The 25,667-nt window shown below is 40.0% G+C and overlaps 1 protein-coding gene across 2 annotated transcripts in view; it reads left to right on the plus strand.

The window, feature by feature from the left end:
* TTC17 (tetratricopeptide repeat domain 17) overlaps nt 1-25,363 on the plus strand; it is a 115,197-nt gene extending 89,834 nt beyond the window's left edge. For both annotated transcript variants that reach the window (XM_040638970.1, XM_040638971.1), the window contains 5 exons: nt 1,684-1,843; nt 2,762-2,845; nt 20,808-20,927; nt 22,488-22,631; nt 24,209-25,363. In XM_040638970.1, the coding sequence (XP_040494904.1) occupies nt 1,684-1,843; nt 2,762-2,845; nt 20,808-20,927; nt 22,488-22,631; nt 24,209-24,340 (640 nt within the window). In that variant the 3' untranslated portion in view covers nt 24,341-25,363. The remainder of the gene's footprint in view (nt 1-1,683; nt 1,844-2,761; nt 2,846-20,807; nt 20,928-22,487; nt 22,632-24,208) is intronic.
* The last annotated feature ends 304 nt before the right edge of the window (nt 25,364-25,667 follow it).

Genomic DNA, 25,667 nt, shown 5'->3' on the forward strand with positions numbered 1-25,667 from the left:
CTGATGTACTCCGAGAACTTCTGTCACCACCAATATATTGACAGCTCTCAAATTTGAATCTCCAGGTCAGATTTTTCTTCAAGTTCCTCAACCCATCTGTCCGGTTATCTACCTGGCCTCTCTGCTTCGATACCTCTGAGACCCCTCAAGCTCAGGAAAACCAAACTCATAATTTTCTTGTCTACTCTTCTTCCAAAAAATCATTGTTCTGTGTGTTTTCTGTTTCTTATTCTTAGTAGATAGCTCTATCAGTGCTTAGGCCAGAAACCCGGGAGTTGTCCTTAATGATCCCTTTCGCTTAACCCTAAGATCCGGTCTGTTATCCATTCTTACCACTTGCACCCTCTGAGTCTTTTTCAAAGCCATCAGCTTTTCTCCATCTCTGTTGCTGCTCCCTTAAACCAGATCTCCACTTCGATTCACTCAGTAGCCTCCTAGCTGGGCTTTGTGCTTTATTCACTCTTGACTCTGTTCTGTCCCTTCTCCCTATAGTACTCAGACTCCTTCCTCAAATACAAGTCAAATAATTCTTACAATGCTCTAATAACTTCTTACTGCTCTTTGTCATGGTCCACAAAGCCCTTTGTGATCTGCTGCTACATGTCTTTCCATCCTCACCACCCTTCCTTCTGTTGGGGCCTTCACACCTGGTGTCCCTTTGTGTGCGGTGATGTTCTCACCACCTTCTTCCTACCTGGTTCATTCACACTCATCCTTCTGGTCTTGACTTAAATCTTACTTCCTCAGGGAATCCTTCACTAACCACCTCCTTCCTCCATCTGCAGAGGGGAAATACATACCTCCCCATAGTGTACTGACACTGCACCTTGTTTTCATCTTTTATGACATCTGTAATAACCCAGGCACTCACAAGACCAGAGCACCTTAACAGCAGGGATTCGATATGTCTTGTTAATTATTATAGCTCTGGTGTGGACATGTAGGAGGCTCTGAATAAAGGATGAATGAATGTTTGCCTAACATATATGAAAGCTTTAAATAGCTAGAAATAAAATTTGGCCGTGCCAGTTTGCCATATCAGCATATATGATAGTGTATAACATTTAGCCTGCATATAGCAGAAAAATGACCACTTTGGGACTATGAAAGGGAGTTACATCTTATGCATGGATACATTGAACAGCTACATCTGTTTAAAATTTACTGTCTAAACTTTAGGTCACTTTTTCTGTGGGGTGGGCTTCTGTGCATAAAGGGAAAATAAAAGATAGGAACCATTTGCAGGTATTTATCACTGAAAAAGAAGTTTTTTCCTTGAAAAAAGAAATCCTAGAATAAAACTCGTCAGGTTCAAAACTTCCCCAGTGAGAAAAAGTGGCCAATGGCAGTGACCAAACCAGACACCATGGTGCATAGAAAGGAGGCAGCTTGAGCAGACCGGGAAATCACAGAGTTCAGGACTCAGATTCTAGCACTGCTCCTTTGACCTGGGGTATGCTCTCTGCTCATACATTCAACAGACAGTTATTGGCAGGCACTGGATCTTTGCACCTGTAAGATGGGAGATCAGACTAGATCACTTCTGAGGTCTCCAGTCTGTGAGTCTGTGGCTCCAGACGGTCCTAGTAACGTACTGAAGTTAACGATCCGCTGATTATTAATACTCTTGCTCCCCACCCTCTCAGATTTTCCGTGGCTAACATGGGAATCTCCCTTTTCCAGCATCACAGAACACATAGACTTTGCCACTCCCATACAGCAGCCAGCGATGGAGCCTCTTTGCAACGGCAATCTCCCCACGAGCATGCACACCCTGGACCACTTGCACGGGGTCTCCAACCGGGCCAGCCTGCACTACACGGGTGAGAGTCAGTTAACAGAGGTGAGTGCTCAGCTTTAGTCAAGCCTGTCCGTAGTTTTCAGCCCCACAGTGATGACGCAGCCGATAGCAGAAAGCCCAGTGGCCAGGCCATATTTTTTTGCCCTTTTTCAGCTGGCTGTCATCTAGTGGCTTTAGGCCAGGCCTAATTTCTTTCAGGCCCTGAGATTGAGTTTATGCTTTTCTTTTAATGGCCAGGAAATTTTAATTCTGATACACTCCTCAAGGTAGGTAGCATCCTGCTGGCCATCAGACAGAGGCTCTTGTAAGAATTATTTAGGGCAGCTTATTCTCCTGTTGGCATTCTTAAGAAGGCAAGGAATGTGAGCAGACCCGGCATATACCTAGCAAACAGTATACCCAGAAGAACAATTGGAGAAACATACCACAAGTGTCCAAGAATAGAGGATTTGTTAAATAAGTGTTGTACAGAAATAAGATACAGTGGAGCCCTCAAGAAAAATGTAGTAGAAATACATTTATTGGCATAAAGAAATCTTCATATTATGTGAAAATATGTGACAGTATGCAGTGTGATCCCGTATTCTGTGAGAGAAGTAATATGTGTATACACATATTATTTCAGAAAAATACCTGAAAGATCAGTATATAGATACTAACACTGGTTACATCTGGTGACAGGATTACAGAGTGTTTTAATTTTCTTTATTTACTCTGTTTTCTAATGTTGCTGTAATGAATGTGTTTTACATGTCTGTAGTTTTTGTTAAGTGGGAGGGCATGAAGGGATGCTGTAAAGGCTTCCACACGTCTTCCACAAAGTGCCCGACCAGCAGGACACAGCACGTACCCCCAGAGCAGCCATTTGCGTTTGGGCTCTAGTGTCCAACTCAGCGTCAGCAGCGGCACCTAGATCCTGCTCCTTTCGTTGCACTCACCTGCCATCTTTCCCTGTACCAGGTACTGCAAAATCTTGGCAAAGACCAATATCCACAGCAGTCGCTTGAACAAATTGGCACGCGAATTGCCAAAGTTTTGGAAAAGGTAAGTCACCCTGTAGGAAAGCTGGAAACTACCGTCCGTCCACCTTCTAACTTTCCCAGATTATTTTCCACTAAGTGGCTCTAACCTCTCCCATGAGTTACGCAGCGCTTAGTAGCTAACGGGAGGACGTGAAATAACCCATCACTGAAAGTTTTCATCACTTTTCCATTGCTTTCTCCATCACTCGGTTAGTACTCTTTTTGGCTGCTTTGCTTACTTTTTGTGTTGAAACTTACCGCATCAGTTTTGTCTTCTTTACTCCAGTGTGGGTACGTGGAGGTAGGGGTCCTGGCAACCGTGGAATCTAGTATATGACATAAGTCAGGTGTTGTTCTGGTGATGAAGAGTAGTTGGCATTTCACATTGTGGATGGGCAACACAACTTTAAATATCTTCTTCTCTCGAAATGATGAAACAAAATACCAGCAAAACTGCATTTTCATAGAGCCTAGAGAACATATAACAGTTTCTAAAACTATTCATCTGTTTCTGTGTGTTATTTATGTAAAGAGGGCATTTTGTAAAACTAAAATTAATTACTTTATGGTTAAGTATCTCTCCTATTAATATATAATGTTAAAGCGGGTACTATAACCTAGTGATTGAGAGAATCGACTCAGCTTCCAGCACGACATGACAGTATGGCAGGAATAGGGAAGTCATGGCAGTTTTAAAGAGAGGAAACGGGAAAGACATAGCAATCACTGTTCCCTGTCGATTCTGAACCCCATCTGGCTGTATGTCACCAGGTCCCCTGATGAATTGCATTATAAGGAATATTCCTTGATTATGGCCCATTTTGGTTTCCTGGCCTTGGTTCCCTAATCTGTTCCTCTGCTCTTGACCCTTCTCTCTGAGTAGTCTTTCCTTTTCTGTAAGAAAGGCCTGTGTTGCAGTTGATGAGCTCACTCATCTTGCTTCCCACCTCTCTCTCCCCTGTAGTCCAAACTGGCACAACCCCTTTAAAAAATTGTGTAGACCTGCAAATTGTAAGTTACTCCAGACAGAACCCACACCCCAAATCTCTTCAAGAAGGCCCCTGTCTACCTTGAATATGAGCCCAGGATGTAAATACCCTTAAGATTTTTAGACGCTTTTTTTCTGAGATAGCCTTATGAGGCTTACATCTACATCCTTCTGAGGTGGGAGTAACAAAGGGTCCTACTGCCATGCTTCTGATTTGAGCTTGACCCCGAGGTCATAGTTTTACTGGTAACTTTCTAGATTGATTGATTGATTGATTTGATTTGATTTGATTTTTTTACTTTAAAACCTCATGCTGATTCGAGAAGCTGGCAGTTGAAAAAGTTTGATTTTCTAACCCTGCAAGTTTCAGCTTTCTGAAAGCGTTTTCTCTAAATTCTGCTTGAAAACTGCACAGTTTCTTCTTTAAGTTCTCTCTCTTTTAATACCCTACTATAGAGGATTTTTCAAAAACCCTTTGTCACTTTCAGCGTTCTTCTTAGAAGTCCTCCTAGCCAGATCTACAACTTGGTTAGGTATTTTTGCTGTATTCCAAGATACAGGCTCACCATTGTTTTGCCAATAGATAAGCATGCCCCTTCTCCAGCCTCCAACAGCGATTTCCTCCGTGCTTGCCCAGCCTCCGTTAATAGTCTCCCTGCTGCCCAGCAGTTGTATTCAGCCCAGTCCTAGCACTAACACCACAGGTTCTAACTTTCTGTTATGGCAGCACTCCATTCTGGATACCAAACACTATTTCAGTTATCCATTTCTGCCTCAGAAACCACCCCAGAATTCACTGGCTTCAAACAAAACCGTTATTTTCTCAAGATTGTGCAGTCTGAGCTGGACTCAGCTGGGCATTTCTTCTGATCTCACTTGGGGTCATTCGTGCCACTGCAGACATGTAGAGATTCATCTGGGACTGGCCACCAGAGAAGGTTTCACTCACATGTCTGGTACCTCGGCTGGAGTGGCTGGAATAGCTGGGGCACAGTTGGGAATCTCTGTCTCGGTAGTCTCTCGGGAAGGGTAGCTGGACCTTTCTCCATGATGGCTCGGGGCTCCACAAGGGAGGAAGCAGAAGCATGCAGGCCTCAAGAGAACTGCAACGGCACCACTGTGTCCAAGCGAGTGCTAGCGCCTGCTCCAAACCCAAGGGCAAACATCCTCCGTCTGCTAGTAGTGACAAGGAATGCATGGCCCATCTTCAGCATGCCCGGGTCCCTCCAGAGGAGAAGCGAGACTGACAGCATCTCAACAGAGATGATAGAAACCAAAGGCCAGTGTAACAACATCTTTCAAGCTGAAAGAAAAAAACTGCAAGCCTAGAATTTTATACCAGCAAACATGTCCTTCAAATATTAAGGTGAAATAAAGATCAGTTCAAAGAAACGAAAATTCAGAGAATCTGGCACCAGTGGGCCTGCACTGAAATAATAATTAAAGAAAGTTCTCAGGAAAGTATATCCCAGATAGAAATACTGGCATGCAAGAGGGAATGAAGAGCGCCGGGAAGACAAATGGAAATGAACAGTAGCTGTACAAAATCATACCTGCGGGATCCTGAGGCACCATACTTTTCACGTATCACTAAAATTCACGGTTTAACAGGAGCAGATGACAGGAGAGAAGTAAATGAAGTTTAAAAGTTCTAAGGCTTAATTGGTATCAGCCAAGTACTAGAAGTTATAATTTGCATGGGACTGTGAAAAGTAAGAATACAGTTTTAAGCTCTAGGCTAACTACCAACAACGGTTTTAAAATGTAATTTAATAGAAGGAAAATGGAATAATATAAAACATTTGATTAATCTAAAAGTCAGGACAGGAAAAGGCACATAAAAATAAAACAGAAGTGGAAAAGTAGGAAGTGTAGATCCCAAGCATATCAGTGGCTAAGTAAAAAAGATTATATAATTTAAGCATTTAGTATAGAATGGGTTTTTTAAATCCAGCTACATGCTGCTTATGAGAGAAACGCCTTAAATATCAGGTACAGAAGTGTTGAAAGTATGAAGATGGAAAATAATATACCATGCAAACAATTTTTTAAAAAGGTGATATAGCAACACTCTCATCAGGAAAAATAGACTTTGAAGCAGGAAACATTACTGGCGTTAGAAGAGCTAAACTGGAAAAGATCGGTAATAGCAAATGTTGGAGATGCTACAGAGCAACCAGAACTTTCCTGTGTTGCCAGTGAGAGTATAACAGTACAGACATTTTGGAAAAGTTTAGTAGTCTGTTAAAAAATTAAGCATATACGACCTAGGGATTTTACTGCTAGATATTTATCAAAGAGGCATGAAAATACATGTCCACTTATTAAAAATTCACAGCAGATTTATTCATAATAGCCAAAAAACAGTGAGGTGCCAGTCAATAGAAGAATGGATGAACAATGGTGTATTTACACAATGGATACTAATTATACTAATGGATTCAGCAAGAAAGATCCAATATCCATATTGATGAATCTCAAAAATACTATGCTAATAAAAGAAGTTGGACACAAAAAAGTGCATAGTGTATGATTCCCAACTATATGAAATTCTGGAACAGGCAAAAACTCACCTATGGTGTTAGAAATCAGATCACTGGTTGCTTTGTGGGGGAAAGGGTTGACTAGGAAGCAGCTTGAAAGGACTTTCTAGAGTGTTGGAAATTTTCCACGTCTTTAGTAGTCAAAAGTGAATGTTTTACTTAAGATCTGAGCATTTCTGTGTAAATTATACCTATTTTTAAAAATGAAGGTTAAATAAAGATTTTAGACCACCAGAAGCCGAAAGATGTTACCAACAGATTTGCTGTAAAAAATAACTAAAGGAATTTCTTCGGGCAGAAAGAAAACTATCCCAGATGGAAACAGGAAAGAGCAGAGAGCAACAGAAAGGGTAAATATGAGAGTAAATATAAATGAGTATAACCATACAAAGTAGTAACAGTAGTATCTTCTGATAGGAAGGTACAACTGCATCAGGTGTGTATGTCCAGAGTGAGTCATTAGTCCAGGGACTGTTCTCTGCCTGCCACCCTTTGCTGCCAAGTCACAGTTCAAGTGCCAGGGAACAAGTCAAATGATATATTGTGGGAACTATCCTGGCTTAGATGTCCCAAGTTCCATATAAAAATGAGTATCTTTGTGATAGCCCCTTGAGTCCTAGAAAGGGCATAGCTACTTACAAGAACCATGGCACTCAGAAGCTCAGAACTGGCTTTCCATGAGGTGTTTGTAGTTTATTTCCAGTTCTCCTCAGCCAAATACAATTTACCAACTGAGGTCATTTTTACTATAAGCTATCTTGCCTGGTAAGAGAACATCCCCCCTTCATTAGGTTTTCAGGAAAATAGAGCTAGGAGGTTAATCTAGTAACCATTTCCATTGTGGGCTCACAGACCAACCTCCATGACCTTGAGTTACTAACTTTAATACAACAACTCTCAGACTTTAGGGTCCACCAGAATCACCTGGTGGGCTTATTAGACTCAACAGATTGCTGGGCTTCCTGAGTTAGTAGGACTAGGGTTGGGCTTGAGAATGGACATTTGTAGTAAGCTGCTGGGTGATACTGCTGGTATGAAGATCATTTTGAAACCACTGCCTTAGAAAATGACAGTGATGACAAATAAAGCACTCCTTTCTCGTTTATCACTCACAGAACAAGGATGTCCATATCCTCTTTGCTTCCGACTTTTAAGATAGTCATTATCCTTTGTTATTTCTTCAAAAGCCCAAGGAGTTTTTGGTTTGCATTGCCATTAATTATCACTAAGTGTCTGCAGATGACATTGGTCATTCCCCATGTGAGGTTAGGCCTTCGGGACGCTGCCCAGGTTGCCACTGATGTCATTCCCACATGCGCTGCTTAGAAACCTGCTGCCCCCGACGTGCACCACACTGCGGCCATTGCCAGTGCAGCCAGTTTGTGTGCCAACTTGCCACCTAGACCTTTTTGACCTGGGCGCTGGTTCAGAGTAGGTCTCCCACTTCTGTCCTCCACTCTCCCAGCTAGGGGCTCGTGGGCACCACTCCATGCTGAGTAGATCTCTGGCCCACCCAGTTTTGGTCAGAGCTAACCCAGCTGCTCCACCTTCTTGTCTAGTCCAGCCCCAGTCACAAACAGGGAGTCAAGCTCAAGTCTCTTCCCTGCCCCCTGCCGGGCATCAGTACCTAGTTTAAGCCAAATGCATCAACTGCCCAAAGGCAATGTCATTCTCACCAGCCAGCCCACTTACAGCTGAGCTTCTGGTCAGTTCCATTTCATGGACAGTGGGGGAGGGGAGGAGTGGGCAGTTTCTCTCGGCATAAGTTTGTCTCTAGCTTTCCTCTAGTCCCACAACCGAAAGATTGATCCTCTGTCATACAATGTCTCACTTTTGCCATCAGACTCAGAGAAAGTTGGCCCCCCACAGAGACTGCAGTTTCATCTCCATCTCCCCGGGCATTCTTTTATGTCACAGTGCATTGGCCACATCGAACCAAGGAAATGAAAGTCCATTCCGCTGCTGCTACCACTCTGCAGTATCCACTGCCAGTGGATTTAGGGCCAGCTCGATAAATGTTTTGTACTAGCACAACTCAGTTGGGCACTTGTGACCTTGCCTTCACTCAGAAGGATAGAATAGGAAACCCAGTAAGCCAGCCACGCAGCTTTTCATGTGTTTTTCCAAGAGTTCCCATAGCAGTCTGGCAATGGTCCCAGGGACAGTTATCTGCCCTTTCCCCCAAGTGACAGTTCAGGGATGAGGGATCAAGACCACATGAATTGAGTGTGGGGACAACCCTGGTTTAGAACTCGCAAGTTCCATATAGAAACCAATAAATTTTACAAGAGTCCGATGGGCCTAGAGTCCAAGAGTTCCAACAAGAAATGTCACACTTGGGAACAGTCACAGTCCTCTCAGTCCCCTTCAGTGTAGTCAGGTCATCTTTACCATAACTGTGTTGGCTGGTAACATGGCTGACATTCAACCTTTATTAGGTTTCCAGGGGAACACAGCTAAAAGATTAACATGAGATTAATTTTCCCATGAATACACATGGGCAGGGTGTTAGGTTTTAGCATTATCAGGGAAGTAGTAAAATTAAAGTAATAATTTTTATTTTTAGTCTGGAATAATTTAAAGATGCATATTGTAGTTTCTAGGCTAATCATTAAAAGAACAGTTAAACAATGTATAGTTAAGGGAAAATGGAATAATAAAAAACATTTGATTAATTCAATAAAGAAGCAAGAAAGGAAGACAAAAGGAATATAAAATAGAAATACAGGTTATATGTAAAATATAAGAATGGGTAAAATGATATATAAATAGTAAAGTGATAGAGATAAGCACAGTATGTCAGTAATGACAGTAAATACAAAAGGACTAAGTATTCCAATTAGAGTACCAACATTATCACACTGGGTTAAAATACTGAACCCAATTATGTGCTGTTCACAAGTAACACACTTTAATATAAGATATTAAATGGTTGGAATTAAACAGATGGAAAAAAGATATACAAACACTAATCAAAAGAAAGCTGGTTTAACTATACTAACATCAGACAATGTGGAATTTGAGGGAAGAAGCATTACTACAGAAAAAGACAATTCATAATAATAGAGTGGTCAGCCCACCAGGAATATAGAAAATTGTAAATCTATGTGTAACCAGTAAGATAATTTCAAATTATATAAGACAAGCATTAAACATTGGCAGATCTAAACAGAGAAACAGATGAATCTACAATCATAATAGACATCAGCCTCTCCCAGTAGGTGGTAGAACTAAGCAGACAAAGAAAAGTAAAAATATAGACCATCTTGCTAAAAAACAAATTTGACCTAACATATTTATATAACGTTGCATTAAACTCTGCCATAATTCTCATTTTTAAAAAAGCATATGGCTTAGTCGGTAGAGCATGCAACTCTTGATCTTGGGTTATGAGTTCAAGCCCCACGTTAGGATGGAGCCCACTTAAAATAGATTTTTTTAAAATGCACGTGGACCATTTACCATGTTGATCGTAAGCTGAGTCATAAAATTTAAAATATTGAAATAATTTATAGAGTATATTATCTGACCATAGTGGAATTAAATTAAAAAAATGAAGATCAGAAGCAAAAGAACAGATGGAAAATCCTCAGCAATTTTGGTGACATTAAGGAATACACCTCTATATGTAACCCATGGGTCAGTGATGAAAGCCCAAGCAAAATTAGAAAATATTTTGAAATGAATGATAATAAAGATAAAGCATGTCAAAACTTGTAGGATGCAGCTAAAGCAGTGTTTGATGGAAGTTTATAGCCCTTAAATGGCTATATATTTTTTTAAAAGGACCGAAAATCAGTTATCTATGTTTTTATCTCAAAAAGCTAGAAAAAGAACAAATCAAAACTACAGTGAGATATTTCTTGCCAATGACATTGGCAGAAATCCAGAAGTTTGATAGACTCATTGAGGCTGTGGAGAAATTGGCACTGACATACATACATTGCTGGTGGAAAGGCAAAAAGGAATAACCTTTATGGAGAGAAAATTGACTATATCTAGCAAAATTATACATTCATTTACCCATGTAGCCAGCTTTCAGGAATCCTTTTTAAAAATACACTGGACAAAAAATTAATACAAAAATACCTGTGAATAAGGCTGTTGATTATAGCCTCATTTGAAATAGCCTGGAAACAACCCAGATGCCCAACAGGAGACTGATTAAATAAAAAAGTCCTCAGTGGGTGTTTATTGGGTGTGAACATCCACACAATGGAGTCTTTTACAGCTGTCAAAAAGAATGAAGACAATTTCTGTAAACTTCTATGAAATAATCTCCAGGAGATAGCCAGTGAAAAAAAGGAAAAGTGGAAAAAATCATCTCTCTGATTACAAAATTTTGCTTTTTAAACAATGGCAAGGTGGGGGATGTATGTAGAAAGAAACAGATATTTTAAAATGGAAGAGTAGCTTTTAAAAAGACTTTTAAGTGGTTTTCCATAGGGGAAAGAAAGAAATTGGATGGGAAAGACCAGGCATGAAGCTAGATTTCCTTGAATCTACATTGTCTTTTCTATTTGACGTTGAAAACAAATATTTTATATAATTAAAAGACAAATTTTAATAAGGCAGTTCCTAGTTGAAGTTAAGTGAGTCCAACTACGTATTCAGTTAGTGAGTGTAACCACATCAAGAGGAACTATTCCAAGTGACTTTAAAAGACAGTTATTTGACTACCTCCCTGATGGGATTTACCCTAAACACAAAACAAAACCTTATTCGTTTTCAGTAATACTGTTGTTAATAACACTGATATTGTCCTGAGAGTGTAAGTGTATGCAATGCAAAATAAATGAGTAGTTTTGTTGGTGATGTTGAGAACTAGAGCTTGGGCATGGGCGAAGGACGTAAAAGTGTGAGAATGATGATGTTAAGTAAACGTCTGTAGTCGTGAATTGGAAATACCAGCAAAACATTGTCATATATTTACACATTTCCTAACTTTATTTGCTGACAAGACTAATATCAGTGAGTAGCCCAGTATTGGTAAGCACACTTTGTGCCTAGATATTGATCTTTAGATACCATTTTCCACTAAAAGGATGCAGAATATCTTGGCAAAATGGCTTCTGCCAAGTCTGGGAAAGCAAAGAAGCTCCCAAAGTCAACCAAGGTTGAAGAACTCGGAGCCAACTGGAATATGCTCGCATTGGCCAAAGATGGAACACTTTGAGCAGCAAAACTCAACAAAGCAACTGAGTGGGAGATACACATCACATATATTAAACAATATTTAAACTTCCGAATTCACTGTGAGGATTTGCTTTTGGAGGATGCATGGGAACAACTTGGGGATTTTTTTTATATGAAAAGAAAATAACAAGCATGTTTCCTTCCTTCCTAAATGAACCGTACTTTGGGGTAAGTGATTCATTGATGAGAAAAAGTCTCTTTATAGAAATATTCCAACTAGTAAACTGGAAATGGTAAAATTAGAATATTACAGTTTCGCTGCTCCTAATCTATGGCAGTGATCATCACTCGTTGCTAACTTCACAAATACCCTCAGACGGTGTGTGGCTACCGTTGGACGTTCACGTGACCACCTGTGAAATGTTTTGCCACCCTCCCGCCTCAGTAATTCCGATCTGAGGTGGGTCAAACGTCTGACGGAACTCATGGGACTACGTGGACAAAGGAGCATGTTAAGTGGCTCTTAGGATGCCATCAGCAGAATCCAGTCAGTGGAAAACTACAGGATAAATAACCCCATTTCTTCTCCAGACATGTTAAAAAGTAGATGAAGATGAACCCTAGAAATCAAGAGACGTTAGGAACACATTAACCAGTGTCAGCATATGGACTTCATTTAGATTATGATTCAAATTATAAAAGCAGAACGAACTTGCTTAAGACAACCAGGGGAAACCGGACTATAGATGATATTAAAAAATAATTTTCAATAATTTAGGCAAGCTTTATTAATCCTAGATTTTAAACGTGAGCTTTTATCTTTTAGAGTACACACTGGAAAACTTACTGATGAAATTATATATATAAAGTCTGGGATTTGCTTCAAATTAATATGGATGAGGGGTTAGAGGAAATCAGAAGTGGCCATGAATTGATAAGGATTGAAGCTGGGCGATGAGTGCATGGAAGTTCTTATACTATTATCTTCTTTTGTATATCTTTGATATTTGTCATTATAAAATATTTTTAAAATGTTATCTCAAAGGCAGGCAAACAAATAGCATATCGGAAATGAGCAAGTTAAACTAATCGACACCTTAAACTAAAAATATATTTGTTTATTTAGGTCAAATACTCATTGGGTGAGTTAGATATAATTAAATAACTAGTGAATTGCAAGCTCTGTGTAAAAAATTACCAAAATATTATAGAGACAAGAAGATAAGTGAATCAACACATTCGGGAAGCACGCTGTCTTCCAAGCTGGATAAATAAAAAAAATTCCATGCCTAGCTACATGATAGTAAAACAGCAAAGACAGAGGTATCCTAAAAGCATCTATTTCAGTTCGGGTACTGTCGGGAAAACAGAAACAACATTAGGTGATTCCGAAAAGCAAATTGAAGGTAGAGAATTGATGACATTGTTGTTGGAGGGTGAAAAAGAAACACGGAAACACCTGACTGCGGTAAGCTAGAGATGCCATCTGCTGGGCCTGGCTCCTACCACTAGGGATGAGAGGGGCAGGCAGGCAGTGGGGTTTTCAAAATCTAGGTGTTCATGGCAGGAGTTCTGGCAAGTGGGAGTTCTAGCTTCTGAAAAGGGAGCATAGCCTGGCTGCTAAAGGGGTGCAGTGAGGCTGGGTCTGGGAGTGCAAAGTACTGTTGCTCAAATGACACTTTCAGGCGCAACATGCAAACAGGAAGAAAAAAGTCCCTTCTCCCTCTTGCCTTCCAGTCTCCTAGTGTGCGCATTTGCAGACCCTAATAAGAAGCCTGCTAGCAAGGGAGAAATATGGTTTGCAGTGTTCCAGCCACAGTACCACAGAGCAGATTATAGAATTTTGGATTTGCATCTGACCACTTAATAAAGACCACAACATGCATGCATGAATTTATTCATCAGCAAATATGTAGCAAAGGCCTACCGTGTACCAAATACTTTTTAAGGCTTGGGATAAATCAGTGAAGAAAAGTTTAGACAAAGATCTCTGCCCTTATGGAGTAAGAGAGGACAGATTACAGACAGAGGAATGATGCTTAAAATGACAGCCTGAGGGCGCCTGGGTGACTCAGTCATTAAGCGTCTGCCTCCGGCTCAGGGTGTGATCCTGGAGTTCTGGGATCAAGCCCCACATCAGGCTCCTCTGCTGGGAGCCTGCTTCTCCCTCTCCCAGTCCCCCTGCTTGTGTTCCCTCTCTCGCTGGCTGTCTCTATCTCTGTCAAATGAATAAATAAAATCTTTAAAAAAAAAAATGACAGCCTGTTTCTCATAGCAACTATCTAAGCCAGATGATAGTTTTGAAAGCATACCGGGCCTCCCTAGAATTGTGTACCTTACAAGGAGAGAATAAAGACATTTAAAGATAACGGAAAAGTTTACTACCAAGATTCTTACCTAAAAGAACTTCTCGGGGCGCCTGGGTGGCACAGTCATTAAGCGTCTGCCTTTGGCTTAGGTCATGATCCCAGAGTCCTGGGATCGAGCTCCGCCTCGGGCTCCCAGCTCAGCGGGAAGCCTGCTTCCCCTTCTCCCACTCCCCCTGCTGGTGTTCCCTCTCTCACTGTGTGTCTCTCTGTCAAATAAGTAAAACCTTTAAAAAAATAAAAAATAAAAGAACTTCTCTATATGAAAGCCAAAGAAGGATTGTCTGAGACAAAAGATTTGCTAAGCAAATAAAATGATACAGGCATGCAAACCCAAGCAAACATTGTCTGTAGAAAACGATTAATTTGTGGGATTTTTAAGAGAAATGACTAAACCGAAATCCAGTACAAAACAATATACATTTAAGGGTGGGATAATCTGAGTTAAGGTGTTCAAAAGGCCTCTTAATGTTTAGGAGGAATGATTTAACATATTGCTTGGACTTTACGTTAATATTGAGTAAAGATTTAAGATTAACCATTAAAAAGAATGCACAAATCCCAAACCTTTGAGGATAAAATAATGAAGCAAGGAAGGGGAGGATCACAAAAAAACAAAAACAAAAACCAAAATAAATGCAAGAAGTGGCAAAAAAAAAAAAAAGGAGGAAAAAAGTGTTTAAGGATCAGAACAGCAGCAACAAAAAATGATAACAAATAGAAGCCAAGAAGTAAACAGTCTTAAAAAACAATCTGTAATAAGGGACACCTGGGTGACTCAGTTGGTTAAGCGTCTGCCTTCAGCTCAGGTCTTGATCCCAGGGTCCTGGGATGGAGCCCTGAGTCAGGCTCCCTGCTTAGCACTAGGGAGTCTGCTTCTCCCTCTGCCCCTCCCCCCACTTGAGCTTGCTTGCACACAATCTCTCGTCTCTCAAATAAAATCTTTTAAAAAAAGATTTGTAATATAGCAGTCACAATAATGTCAAATTGGAAATTTTGAAAAGATTTAATAAAGAGTCATGCCTGAAACATAATATAAATGTTGAAAAAAATGGGAAAAGATATACCAGGTACTTGCTAATCAAAAAAAAGTAGGTATAGTTATTAATTACCTGAAAAAATATATTTCAAAACAAAAAAATTATTAGGGGCAGAGAAAGTGACTATCTAATGGTAAGAGATTTAATTCACCAGAAAGATATACTAGTTCTAAACTTATACATACCCAATGAAGTAATCTCAAAAATGTAAAGCAAAAATTTTTGATTGATCTACTGAAAGAAATTAACAAATAACAACATAAATACCTTTCCCCACCGTTGATAAGCCAATCAGTGTCTGAATCTATATCATGAAGTGTGTTATTCTCTGGTTTCCTTTGCTTATAATACTTTGTTTGGTTTTGTTATTAGGTTAATACTTTGTATAATGAGTTATAATGAGTATAATGAATTAATAAGTGTTCCCTCCACCTTATTTTTCCAAAAGACTTTATAGAGAAGTGGTATTATTTCTTCCTTAAATATTTGATAGAATTCAGCAGTGAAGCCATCTGGGCCAGGATTGTTGTGAGAAATTTCTAAAAAATTCAATTTCTTTAATAAAAAGTATTCAAATTATCTCTCTTCTTGAGTCAGTTTTGTTAGTTGTGTCTTTAAAGAAATTTGTCCACTTCATCTGAGTTGTTTATTAGCATAGGATTGTTCATAATATATTTTTTTCTCATTCTGTTAACATCTGTAGGATCTGTAGTAACATGCACTCTCGTAATTCTGATGTTGGTACTTTGTATCTTTTCTCTTTTTTTTCCTGATCAGACTGACTAGAAATTTATCCATTTTATTGGTCTTCTCAAAGAACCAAGAAACAAGGTTTTGGATCCATTGATATTTCCCTGTTGTTTTTATTTTCTCTTTCACTGACGTCTGCTCTTATCTTTACTATTTCCCATCTTCTGCTTCTTAGGATTTAATTTGCTGGGGTTTTTTTAGTTTCTTTATGTGGAGGCTTAGGTTATTGATTTGATCCCTTGCTTTTCTAAGGTAGGTGTTTAGTGCTGAAAGTTACCCTCTAAATTCTGTTTTAGCTGCGTATCACAAATTTTATTGTATTTTCATTCATTTTAAAATAGTTTATGATTTTCCTCCTAATTTCTCCTTTGATCTGTTATTTAGAAGTATGTTATTTGGGTTTCCAACTATTGGGCATTTTCCAGATCTCTTTAATTAATTTCTAATTTAATTTCATTGCAGTAAATGAGCATAGTTTATGTGACTTAAATTCTTTTAAACTTATTCAGACTTGTTTTATGACCCTAGAATATGATCTGCCTTGGTAAATGTTCCATGTACATCAGAAAAGAATACTACTACTGTTAGAGTATTCTAGAAATGTCATTTAGGTCAAGTTGTTTGATAATATTGTTCGTGTCTTCTTTATCTTTACTGATTTTTTTTGTATATTTCTTCTATCTGTTATTGAGAAGTATGTTGAAATCTACAGCTATAATTCTGAATTTGTATATATTTTATTTTCTATCAGTTTTTGATTTTTGCATTTTTAAGTTCTATTATTAGGTACAGAAATCAGTGAAATAGAAACCAAAGATTGAATGGTGATCCACAATCCAAAAGTTGTTTCTTTGAGGCACTAGTCAGGCAAAATTAATCTAGAAAAAATGAAGCACAAATAACCAATATTGAAGGAAAAGGGAAGCAAAACTACAGCTAAAAAGATAAGAAAATGATACAATTAACAATTTTATGCCAATAAATTTGAAAACAGTTGTAAAGAAGACAGATTTCTAGAAAAATATAATTACGCAAATTGATTTGGATATTATAACTCAAATAAATTGAAGCAGTAGGTTAAAAAATATCTTCTCGCAAAGAATACAAGGCCTGTTGATTTTACATGTGAATTCTACCAAAATTTTAAGAAATATACCATCTCAATATAAACAGACTCTTCTGGACAGCGGAAAAGGGAACAACTTCCCAGTTAATTACTTGAGACAAGACTAGTGTAGCCTTGAAAACAAAACTAGACAAAGATATTATAAGAAAGAAAAATTATACTCTAAGCTCACTTTACAAACAATAGGTATCAAAACCATGTACCAAATTTTAACACACTAAATCTAGCAGCATTTATTTTTCTTTTACAAGATGCACCTTGATCGAGTTGGGTTTATCCCAGAAATACAAAAATGGTCTAACTTTAGGAAAACTCTGTATTTCATCAACCAAATTAAAGGATTAAAATTATGAAATTATTTCAGTAGATTGCATTTGATAAAATGCAATACTATTCATGATGTGAATCTAATGCAAATTAAGACTAGACAAGGACTTCCTTAATCTGATGAGAAGAATCAACAAAATACTACAGCAAAGATGATTCTAAATGGGGAATATTTAAAATAATTCTTTGAAGTCAGGAAAGAGAATGCCCACCATCACCACTTTTTTCCAAATTTGTACCAAAAGTCCTAGCACGTACAGTAAACCAAAAAAAAAAAGAAGTTAATGGCGTAAGTATTAGGAAGAAAAAAACCAAAGTATTATTCAGAAATGATGTGATTATCTACATAGCAAACCCAAAAGAATCTATAAATTTTTAGAAATAATATTTTTATCAAGATGGCTGCCTGTGACGTCAATAAAAATAATCTCTATGCAGTAGCAAAAAGTATTAGAAAACATAATTTTCAAAATGTATTTCCATCACTACAAAAATATGAAGCCCCCAATAATAAATCTAACAAAAAATTTGTAAGCCCTGTCTGCACAAAGATACAACTTTATTGAAAGGCATTTTAAAAGACCTAAATAAACAGAGATATATAATGTTCATGGATAAGACAACACACATCATAAACACGTCAGTTTTCCCGAATTTGATTTATAGAGTCAATGCTACCATAATCAAAATGCCAACAAGCTTTTTTTATGGTATTTGAAAAGCAGACCTTTATATGGAAGGGTAAGGAATGGACATGACACTCTTGAAAAAAATAAGGTTGTGAAAATTGCCTTACTTTTATGAAAAATTATAAAACAAGCCATAATGCCATTTGCTCAAGGATAAACAGAAATAATGACAAGGGGGGACTACATAGAAAGCCCGAATCATGAAACACTACATCAAAAACTAATGATGTACTGCATGGTGACTAACATAATATAATTAAAAATATAATAATAATAATAAAGTTCTAAAGCCGACTCTGACATACATTGGACTGTGGATGATCAACAGAGAGAGAAGGGATTTTGCAGGAAGCTCATTCATCCTCACCTCACAGCTTACACAAAAAAGGAATTCCATGTGAATTAAGGACTCGAGTATCAAAGACAAAGCCTTAAAAATTAGAATGAAATGTGGGAGATGATCTTTCTGGCCTTTGAATAGAAAATGATTTCTTAAGATACTAAAGCACTAACCAGAAGAGAAAATGTGAGTAAGTTCAACTGCATTAAAGTTTAAATTTTTTAAATTAAAGACATTTTTTAAATGAAAGAGAGAGAAGCCGGGGTGAGAGAAAGTATGTGTAAAACCCATTCAACCTACAAGGACTGATAGGCAGAACATATAAACAAATCGATGAGAAAGATAAATAGTAGAATGATACATAAAAGATATTAACAGACATTTCACTGAAAGAAGATGTGTGTGGCTGATAAATTCAAGAAACAGTTTCGGTCTCACTAATGATCAGGAAATGCAAACCAAGACCACAGTAAGATGCTGTTTTACCCCCACTGACGACACCGAGAATTAGAAAGGCTACAAAGCAAGAAGCATGTCTAAACATTGCTGGTGGGATTGTAGATTGTTACAGCACCTGTAGGGAACAAGTTAGCATTCTCTTGTTGTGTTGAACATGTGCATATCTTGTGAACCAGCGGTCCTACCCCTAGGTATCTACTCTAGACTAGAGAAACTGCACATTTATTTGCAACAGAAAACTTAAAAACAGGAAATAACTCAGAGCCCCCATCTACAGAAAATGGATAAATATAATATATTCATTTAATGGACATTTAATTATGCAGCAAGGAAATTGAATAAGTCAAAGCTACACACAACATGGATGAATTTTAGAAATAGAGTGTTGAGTAAAAATTTCAGGGCCCGGAAGTCTCTGTACAGTATTAGAGCACTTTTATAATGCACAGGAAGAAGTACACTGCGGATTATATTGTTGAAGCAAATATACGGGTGTGTGTGTGAGAGAGAGAGAGATGGAACAGTGTATAAAAAAGCAATGGAATAACGAACGTAGCATTTAGGATAGTGTGTGCCTCTGGAGAAAAGGCAAGAGGCTAGACACATAGGTGGCTGGCTGCAAGTTCATTCTTCACTAGGCTGGCAGCTTCTGGGAGATTCGTTATTTTATGTTTTATCACGTAAGTGTATATTTTTATATAATCACTTATGTATATATATGATTATATAAACATGCTCTTTTGTATGTGTGAAATATTGGCATTAATGAAAGATCATTTGAGTTTTAAAAAAAGACTCCTTCTGAGAAGCCGATCAATAGGACCAAGTCACTAAGAAAGGGGAATAAATCAGGCAGCCTCAGATTTCTCTGTAGCAGCCATCCGTGCCAGCAGGCAATGGAACAGTGCCAACATGTTATTCAAGGAAAGAAAGAATGAGCCATGGTTTTACAGCCAGCCAGCTGTCCTTCAGGTATGAGGGCTGCAGACAGAAAGTTTTGAACATGTATGATCGTATTCGTTTGCTAGGGCTACCATAACAAAGCACCACAGACTGGGTACCTTAAGTGGTAGAAATTTGTTTTCTCACATTTCTGGAGGCCACACGTCTGGGATCCAGGTGCCGACAGGGTGGGTTTCCTCTGGGGCCTCCGTCCTTGGCTGCCAATGGCTAGCTTCTTGCTGCCTCTCACAGGGTCGTCCCTCTGCACACAGGACCCTGAAGTATCGCTTCCTCTTCTATAAATCCTTCATATAAACCAGTCGTATTGCATTAAGGCCTCACACTGACGGCCTCATTTTAATTTAATTACCTCCTTAAAGACCTTATCTCCAAATACAGTTACATTCTGAGGTATGAGGGGCTGAGATTTCAACATATGTGTCTTGGAGGAGCACAGTTCAGCCCATAACAACAGTGTCCAAGAATATTGTTCCCACTGACAGTAGTGGGCTGAACCTCAGCCAACCACCAGATGATTGGGGAAACCACACGAAAGTAATGTCAGTGATCAATGAATATATTTAGCTGCAAAACCAATAGGAAAACAAATATGGGGGATAGGGCGATAGAGCAGAATACGAATACTATACGCCCTGACGATGAAGAGTAATGAAATTACCAAAAAATTAGATTGGAAGAAAGAAAAAAGGTAGAAAGCAGGAAGCAGGGTAAGTTTTCTGATTGCTTCATCTGTGATGGCTGGGAGTTAGAGACCGTGCATCAAAAGGGGCAAATGAAGTAGACAGGAAAATCCAAGATTAGACCTAAATTAAGTGCTGAAATTTTGTATATGGTAAAGGTTAGCATCTCACTGAGGGAAGAGAGATGAATAATTTGTTAAATCTTATTGGGACAACTTAGTAACGATCTAAGTTGGAGCCATACCTTTTACACCAAGTTAAATTTCAATGGATCAAAGATTTAAATGTGAAAAATGAAACTTTACAGTTCTGGGGGGGAAATGTGGTAAAATTTCTTGATAACCTTGAAGTAAGCAAGACCTTGTCAGCTACAACTGAAAAATCCAGAAGCCATCTAAAGTAATAAACTGAAGTATGTAGAAATCAAAGCCTACATCACATCAAAAAACCAGAGGCCCAAGGGTAGACATCAGAAGACTGAGGGAATGTATCTGTAATTCATATCACAGACATGGGACTAATCTCTCTAATATATATATTTAAGAGACACCAGCTTCAACTGATCATTCCTTTGTAGAACCAGACATCCTGGGTCCTTTCCAGCATGGCAGCCCTCTACTGGAGAGTGAAAGGCCAAGGAAAGAAGGCGATCGACTGCCTCCGCCAGGCCCTCCACTATGCTCCACACCAGATGAAGGTGAGTGCAGCTCTGAAGTGCGAATTTCTGTCTCTTGGTCCTTTCCACTGTTTATTCTGAGGTTTCAACTATCTTTCCTCACGCTCGGCCAGTAAGAAAGTGGCAAAAGGCTAGCATAGGCTGGCAGAACCTTCAACCCCACTTATACTGCTGCAGGCCTGGGAGTGAGACCCACTACCATGCCTTCCCTGCCTCCGCAAGTGGGAACACGGGGGAAGGTCTTCAAGAGTCCATCATTTAATGTCCCTTCTACTGTTTGCAGAGCCACCCAGCGTACAACAAATGCACTGGCCTAGGCAAGCTGTCACCCCTCAAGTCCTTCTGGGATTAGCTTACCCCCAGGGGACCTGGAGGCCTGTGATACTTGTTTTATGTATACTACTGAATTAAGCTTGTTTCCAGACACCAAAACCAAAGCAGTTTCCATCTCTTCTTACATATCGGCCAGTTCCTGGTCTCCTTCAGACTTCACCTTTTCCACAAAAACAAAAAGCACATCACATCAGTGTGATGTCACATCAGTCTTTCCAAAAATGCCACTTACTGCTGAGATGACTGAGAACGTTCAGCTTTTTAACAGCACAGTTGTATCCACACGTGCTGAGTTCTGCGTTCGCCTCCACATCTCAGACCTCCCGAAGACACGGCTCATGTCTTCTTTGTTCATAAGGGCAGCATATGGAATGGTGACAGGAGCTGTGCCTCTTGCTAGCTTTGTGACCTCACATAATGACCTCACTCCATGAGTGTCCAGTAAGGACGAAGGTGGGTCCTTTTCCCCTAGGTCTTCTGTATCTCCTGTGGAACCCGGTACGGTGTGGTGCAGGTGGTGCTTGCTTGAGTAACAAGCTTAAAGGACTCAGTATTTGTGCTAATAACAGTGTTGCTACTTGTTCAGCCCATCATTCTGTGCTCTGTACTGCTAGCCATAGACAAGGGCCAGCCAGCACTCTAGGTCAGGGGTCAGAAAAAAATTTCGGCTCTGCGGGCCAGACAGCCTTGTTGGAGCCACTTGGTTCCGCCATGAAATAGCCACAGAAATACGTAAAGGAACAGGAATGGTTACATTCCAGTAAAACATTACAAATATAGGCAGCAGGCATAGCTTCGGCCTGTAGGCCAGAGTTTGCCGGCCCTGGTTCAAGCAGGTGATGCCGTGGACCTTGCAGAAGACACTTCGGCTCTCCCACAGCAGGACTCACAAGTGTCATCTGAGGACAGGCGTCAGGCTGTGAATTGTTTATTACCAGTCTGCAATGAGACAGAAGCCTGCCCCAGCATGTAAACCAGCAACTTCACCAAGCAGATTGTTTACTCACCTGACTCTTCCACTTTGTGTTTGAGGCCAGACTTTCCTAATGAAAGGAGTAATGCATTGGTTTGTGTCCTCATGCAGTCTCCTCATCTGTCACAGACCAGTAGCAACCAGAAGACTCGCAGGTTCAGTTGCATTACTCGGTCATGCAGGAAAAACTTACTGCATTATTTATGGTCAGAACCACCAGGAATGAAGGCTCGCACATCAGTACCCTTTCCTTCTCACCATTCTTGCTTTCCCAGGACGTGCCCCTGATCAGCCTGGCTAACATCTTGCACAACGCCAAGCTCTGGAACGACGCCGTCATAGTAGCCACCATGGCAGTAGAGATCGCGCCACACTTTGCCGTGAACCACTTCACCCTGGGCAACGTCTACGTGGCGATGGTGAGGTCACTGGCGGGGGCAGAGCATACCACCTCTGCCACTGTCTCTCCCCCCCTCACCTTTGCTTTCAGAACTCCCTTGATGGTGTCCGTGCCCTCCAGTTTCCTGTACATTTTTTGTCTCTGATTGCTAGCTCCAACAAAGGTATTTTTTATGGCTAAGGAGTTTGTGAATTAAAAAAAAAAATAGTACATGAAATTCATCTAAGTATTTGCAACTGTGTAGCTCCTCCCGGTGAGTTTCACACTCACGGTAGAGTCAGATTTACCTAACACTCCCCGTGGACAGAAACACCCGTGCGCTCTTGCTTTCAGGTGGGGCCAGGTACTTATATCACTGCGCTTATGAGGCCCTGTGCATGTCATTCTTGCCGTATTTTCACCTTGGTTTATTCATTTACTTTTTAAGTGTCTGTCTCTCCCTCCAGACGATGCACTCCTTTGGGAAGAGACTCTTCTTCACCTTTCTGCCCCTAGCACTTCACAGTGTTTGGCACGTACGAGGTGCTCGTCATGTGTTTCATGAATGGTGGCATGCCACTGGCTTCATGGGATACCATTTCCAGAGCAAACGGCAAAGCCATCATCCAGAACCCTCATTCTGGTCAGAAACAAGGACTGATTTCAGAACTTAAAATCCCAGGGGTGCCCTGGAAGCTGTCATAGCTGAATTTAACATGAGAATCATGCTATGCATTTTCATCTAAAGCTTGGTGTCCCACATGGGGCGATTCCCAAGGTACTCTCAATAAAGGTTAATAGAAGGAGCAGCTTGAAGCTGTAAGTTTTATGTGTCATCCTTGACTTGAAAGGCAGCGAGTGTAATTTGGCCGGGTACGTATTGCTGAATGTGCAAATTTCTTTCTCTGTTTCTTAAAATCGAAGAATCTATTTTTGTCCCCAGTAAATGTGAAATTTGCTACTATGAATGAGGAATTCTGCGTCTCACTTGCCTAGAAGGAGTCATTTAACCATTTGGTTTGGGCTCTTCTTTGAGAGTATTGGTCTAAGTGAAAGGTGAATGCCTTCAAATATGACAGTGATCATTTTCAAATGATGTTCGTATTTTTAAATGTGAGGGAGAAAAAAAACTGTTCCAAAATGTACAGCACCTGACTTTGAGATATTTGACTTCCATCTTTCTAGCTGTAGTAGAAAATTCAGGCAGATGCATAAGGAGCATTTGCCAGGCACAGTTCTAGAGGTTTCTGTGAGGATTCAGTGGAGGGTTTTCATAAAGCACCCAGCACAGTGCCTGGCACACGGTCAATACTCAGCCATGTTGGTCCTCACCGTCACCTCCAGGATTACTCCCACTTTTGGCTCAGACCTTTGTAAAATCGATCTCCCCTTTCCCTTTGGCTCTTGGGCTCTGCCTTCGTTTTCTTCGTGATACTGTACCTTGGGCGTGGTGTCACCTTCCAGACCCCAGAGTTTTCCTCAGAGACGTAGATCCGTTGAGAAAACCCCCCAGGATTGCTACTAGCACAGAGGTGTTTCTCAAGGAAAAAGAAGTCACGGTACACATTCAGCCAGGTGGCGGTATCCCTCTCACATCTGTCCCTGTGCCCCTCACAGGAGGAGTTTGAGAAAGCCCTGGTGTGGTATGAATCGACGCTGAAGCTGCAGCCTGAGTTCGTTCCGGCCAAGAACCGAATCCAGACCATCCAGTGTCACTTAATGCTGAAGAAGGGACGGCGCTCTCCTTAGTGCACCCTCCTCTCTCTCTCATCTCTCTCTCTTCTCATGCTCTTAAAAAAAAAAAAAAAAAAATACGAAACCAATCATTGTCAGTATCTACTTTTAATGATGTGTGTGAAAATAACTAAGACTTACAACAGGACTTTTACATACGTGGGAATCATTTTGTCTTTGTTTTTAAGTTCCCTCTTTCCCCCAGCCAACCTCAGAAACACAAATTTCTCAAAAGGAAAATGCAGCGGAAAGATACCGTGTAAATACTGAGCCAAGACGTTTCTGGAGCTGTGCTCTGTCTCCAAAACCTCAATGCCTTTAGGGCTTTTCTCAGTGGTCCAGCCGGCCTCCTCCTCCTCGTGGGCGGAGGACGAAACCGCGTTGCACATTCTCTGCTTCCTGTCGTAGCCTCTGTTGTCAGTGGAAATGCAGAAGCCCACCCGGTGCCAGTGAGAAGCAACGTTGTGCGCTCTCGCCATTAGATCCATGCCGTCCCCCGTCGTGTCCGTTCCATGCTGCTATGTCACAAACCGTCAGAGGTAGTTTGCCGGGGAGGAAGGGGAAATGATTTTTAAAACGAAATATTGACAACAACAAAAACTCTTAGGATCACCTGACCTTTGTAATGTTATTTATGTTGGGGAGGGAGGGGGGCTGAGAAGGGGAAATCAGCAGTGTACAACATCTATATCATTTGTACTTTAATTACAAATCACAAGGAAACCGATAAGTTGAAATCCTATATAACAGGTTTATATATATAGAATATGTATATTTGAAGCCCTCGACAGACTGAGTCTGTGTTTTACTAATTCTTTGTTCACCGTGTTACCCATCTTGGAATAAGGTGTGAGTGTCAGCTCCCTCTCTCTGAGGCCTTCAAACTTAGCTCCTCGGGAGAGAGCGATGCGCCAAGGTTGAGTGTTTCTGTACAATGCTTTTACCTCTGGTCCCAGGAGAATCAGAAGCTCCAGACATTTTGGAATCTTCAAGGGCACATACTGAGAACAAAAATAAAAGTTGTTTATGAGCAAAATAGATCTGGAGTGTGTTTTTTTCTTTAAAACCAGGCTAATGTGGACAGCTCAGAAGCCAACGATAACTAGATCTGATCCTGTCATGTCCTGGGTCGTTCGTTTCTTTTTCTTTCTTTCTTTTCTTTTCTTTCTTTCTTTCTTTCTTTCTTTCTTTCTTTCTTTCTTTTTCTTTCTTTCTTTCTTTCTTTCTTTCTTTCTTTCTTTCTTTCTTTCTTTCTTTCTTTCTTTCTTTCTTTCTTTCTTTCTTTTTTCTTTCTTTCTTTTCTCTTTCTCTCCCTCCCTCTCTCTCTCTCCCTCTCTTTCCA

This window comes from Ursus maritimus, unplaced genomic scaffold, assembly GCF_017311325.1.
Source record: "Ursus maritimus isolate PB19 unplaced genomic scaffold, ASM1731132v1 scaffold_23, whole genome shotgun sequence".
NCBI classification, from domain to species: domain Eukaryota; kingdom Metazoa; phylum Chordata; class Mammalia; order Carnivora; family Ursidae; genus Ursus; species Ursus maritimus.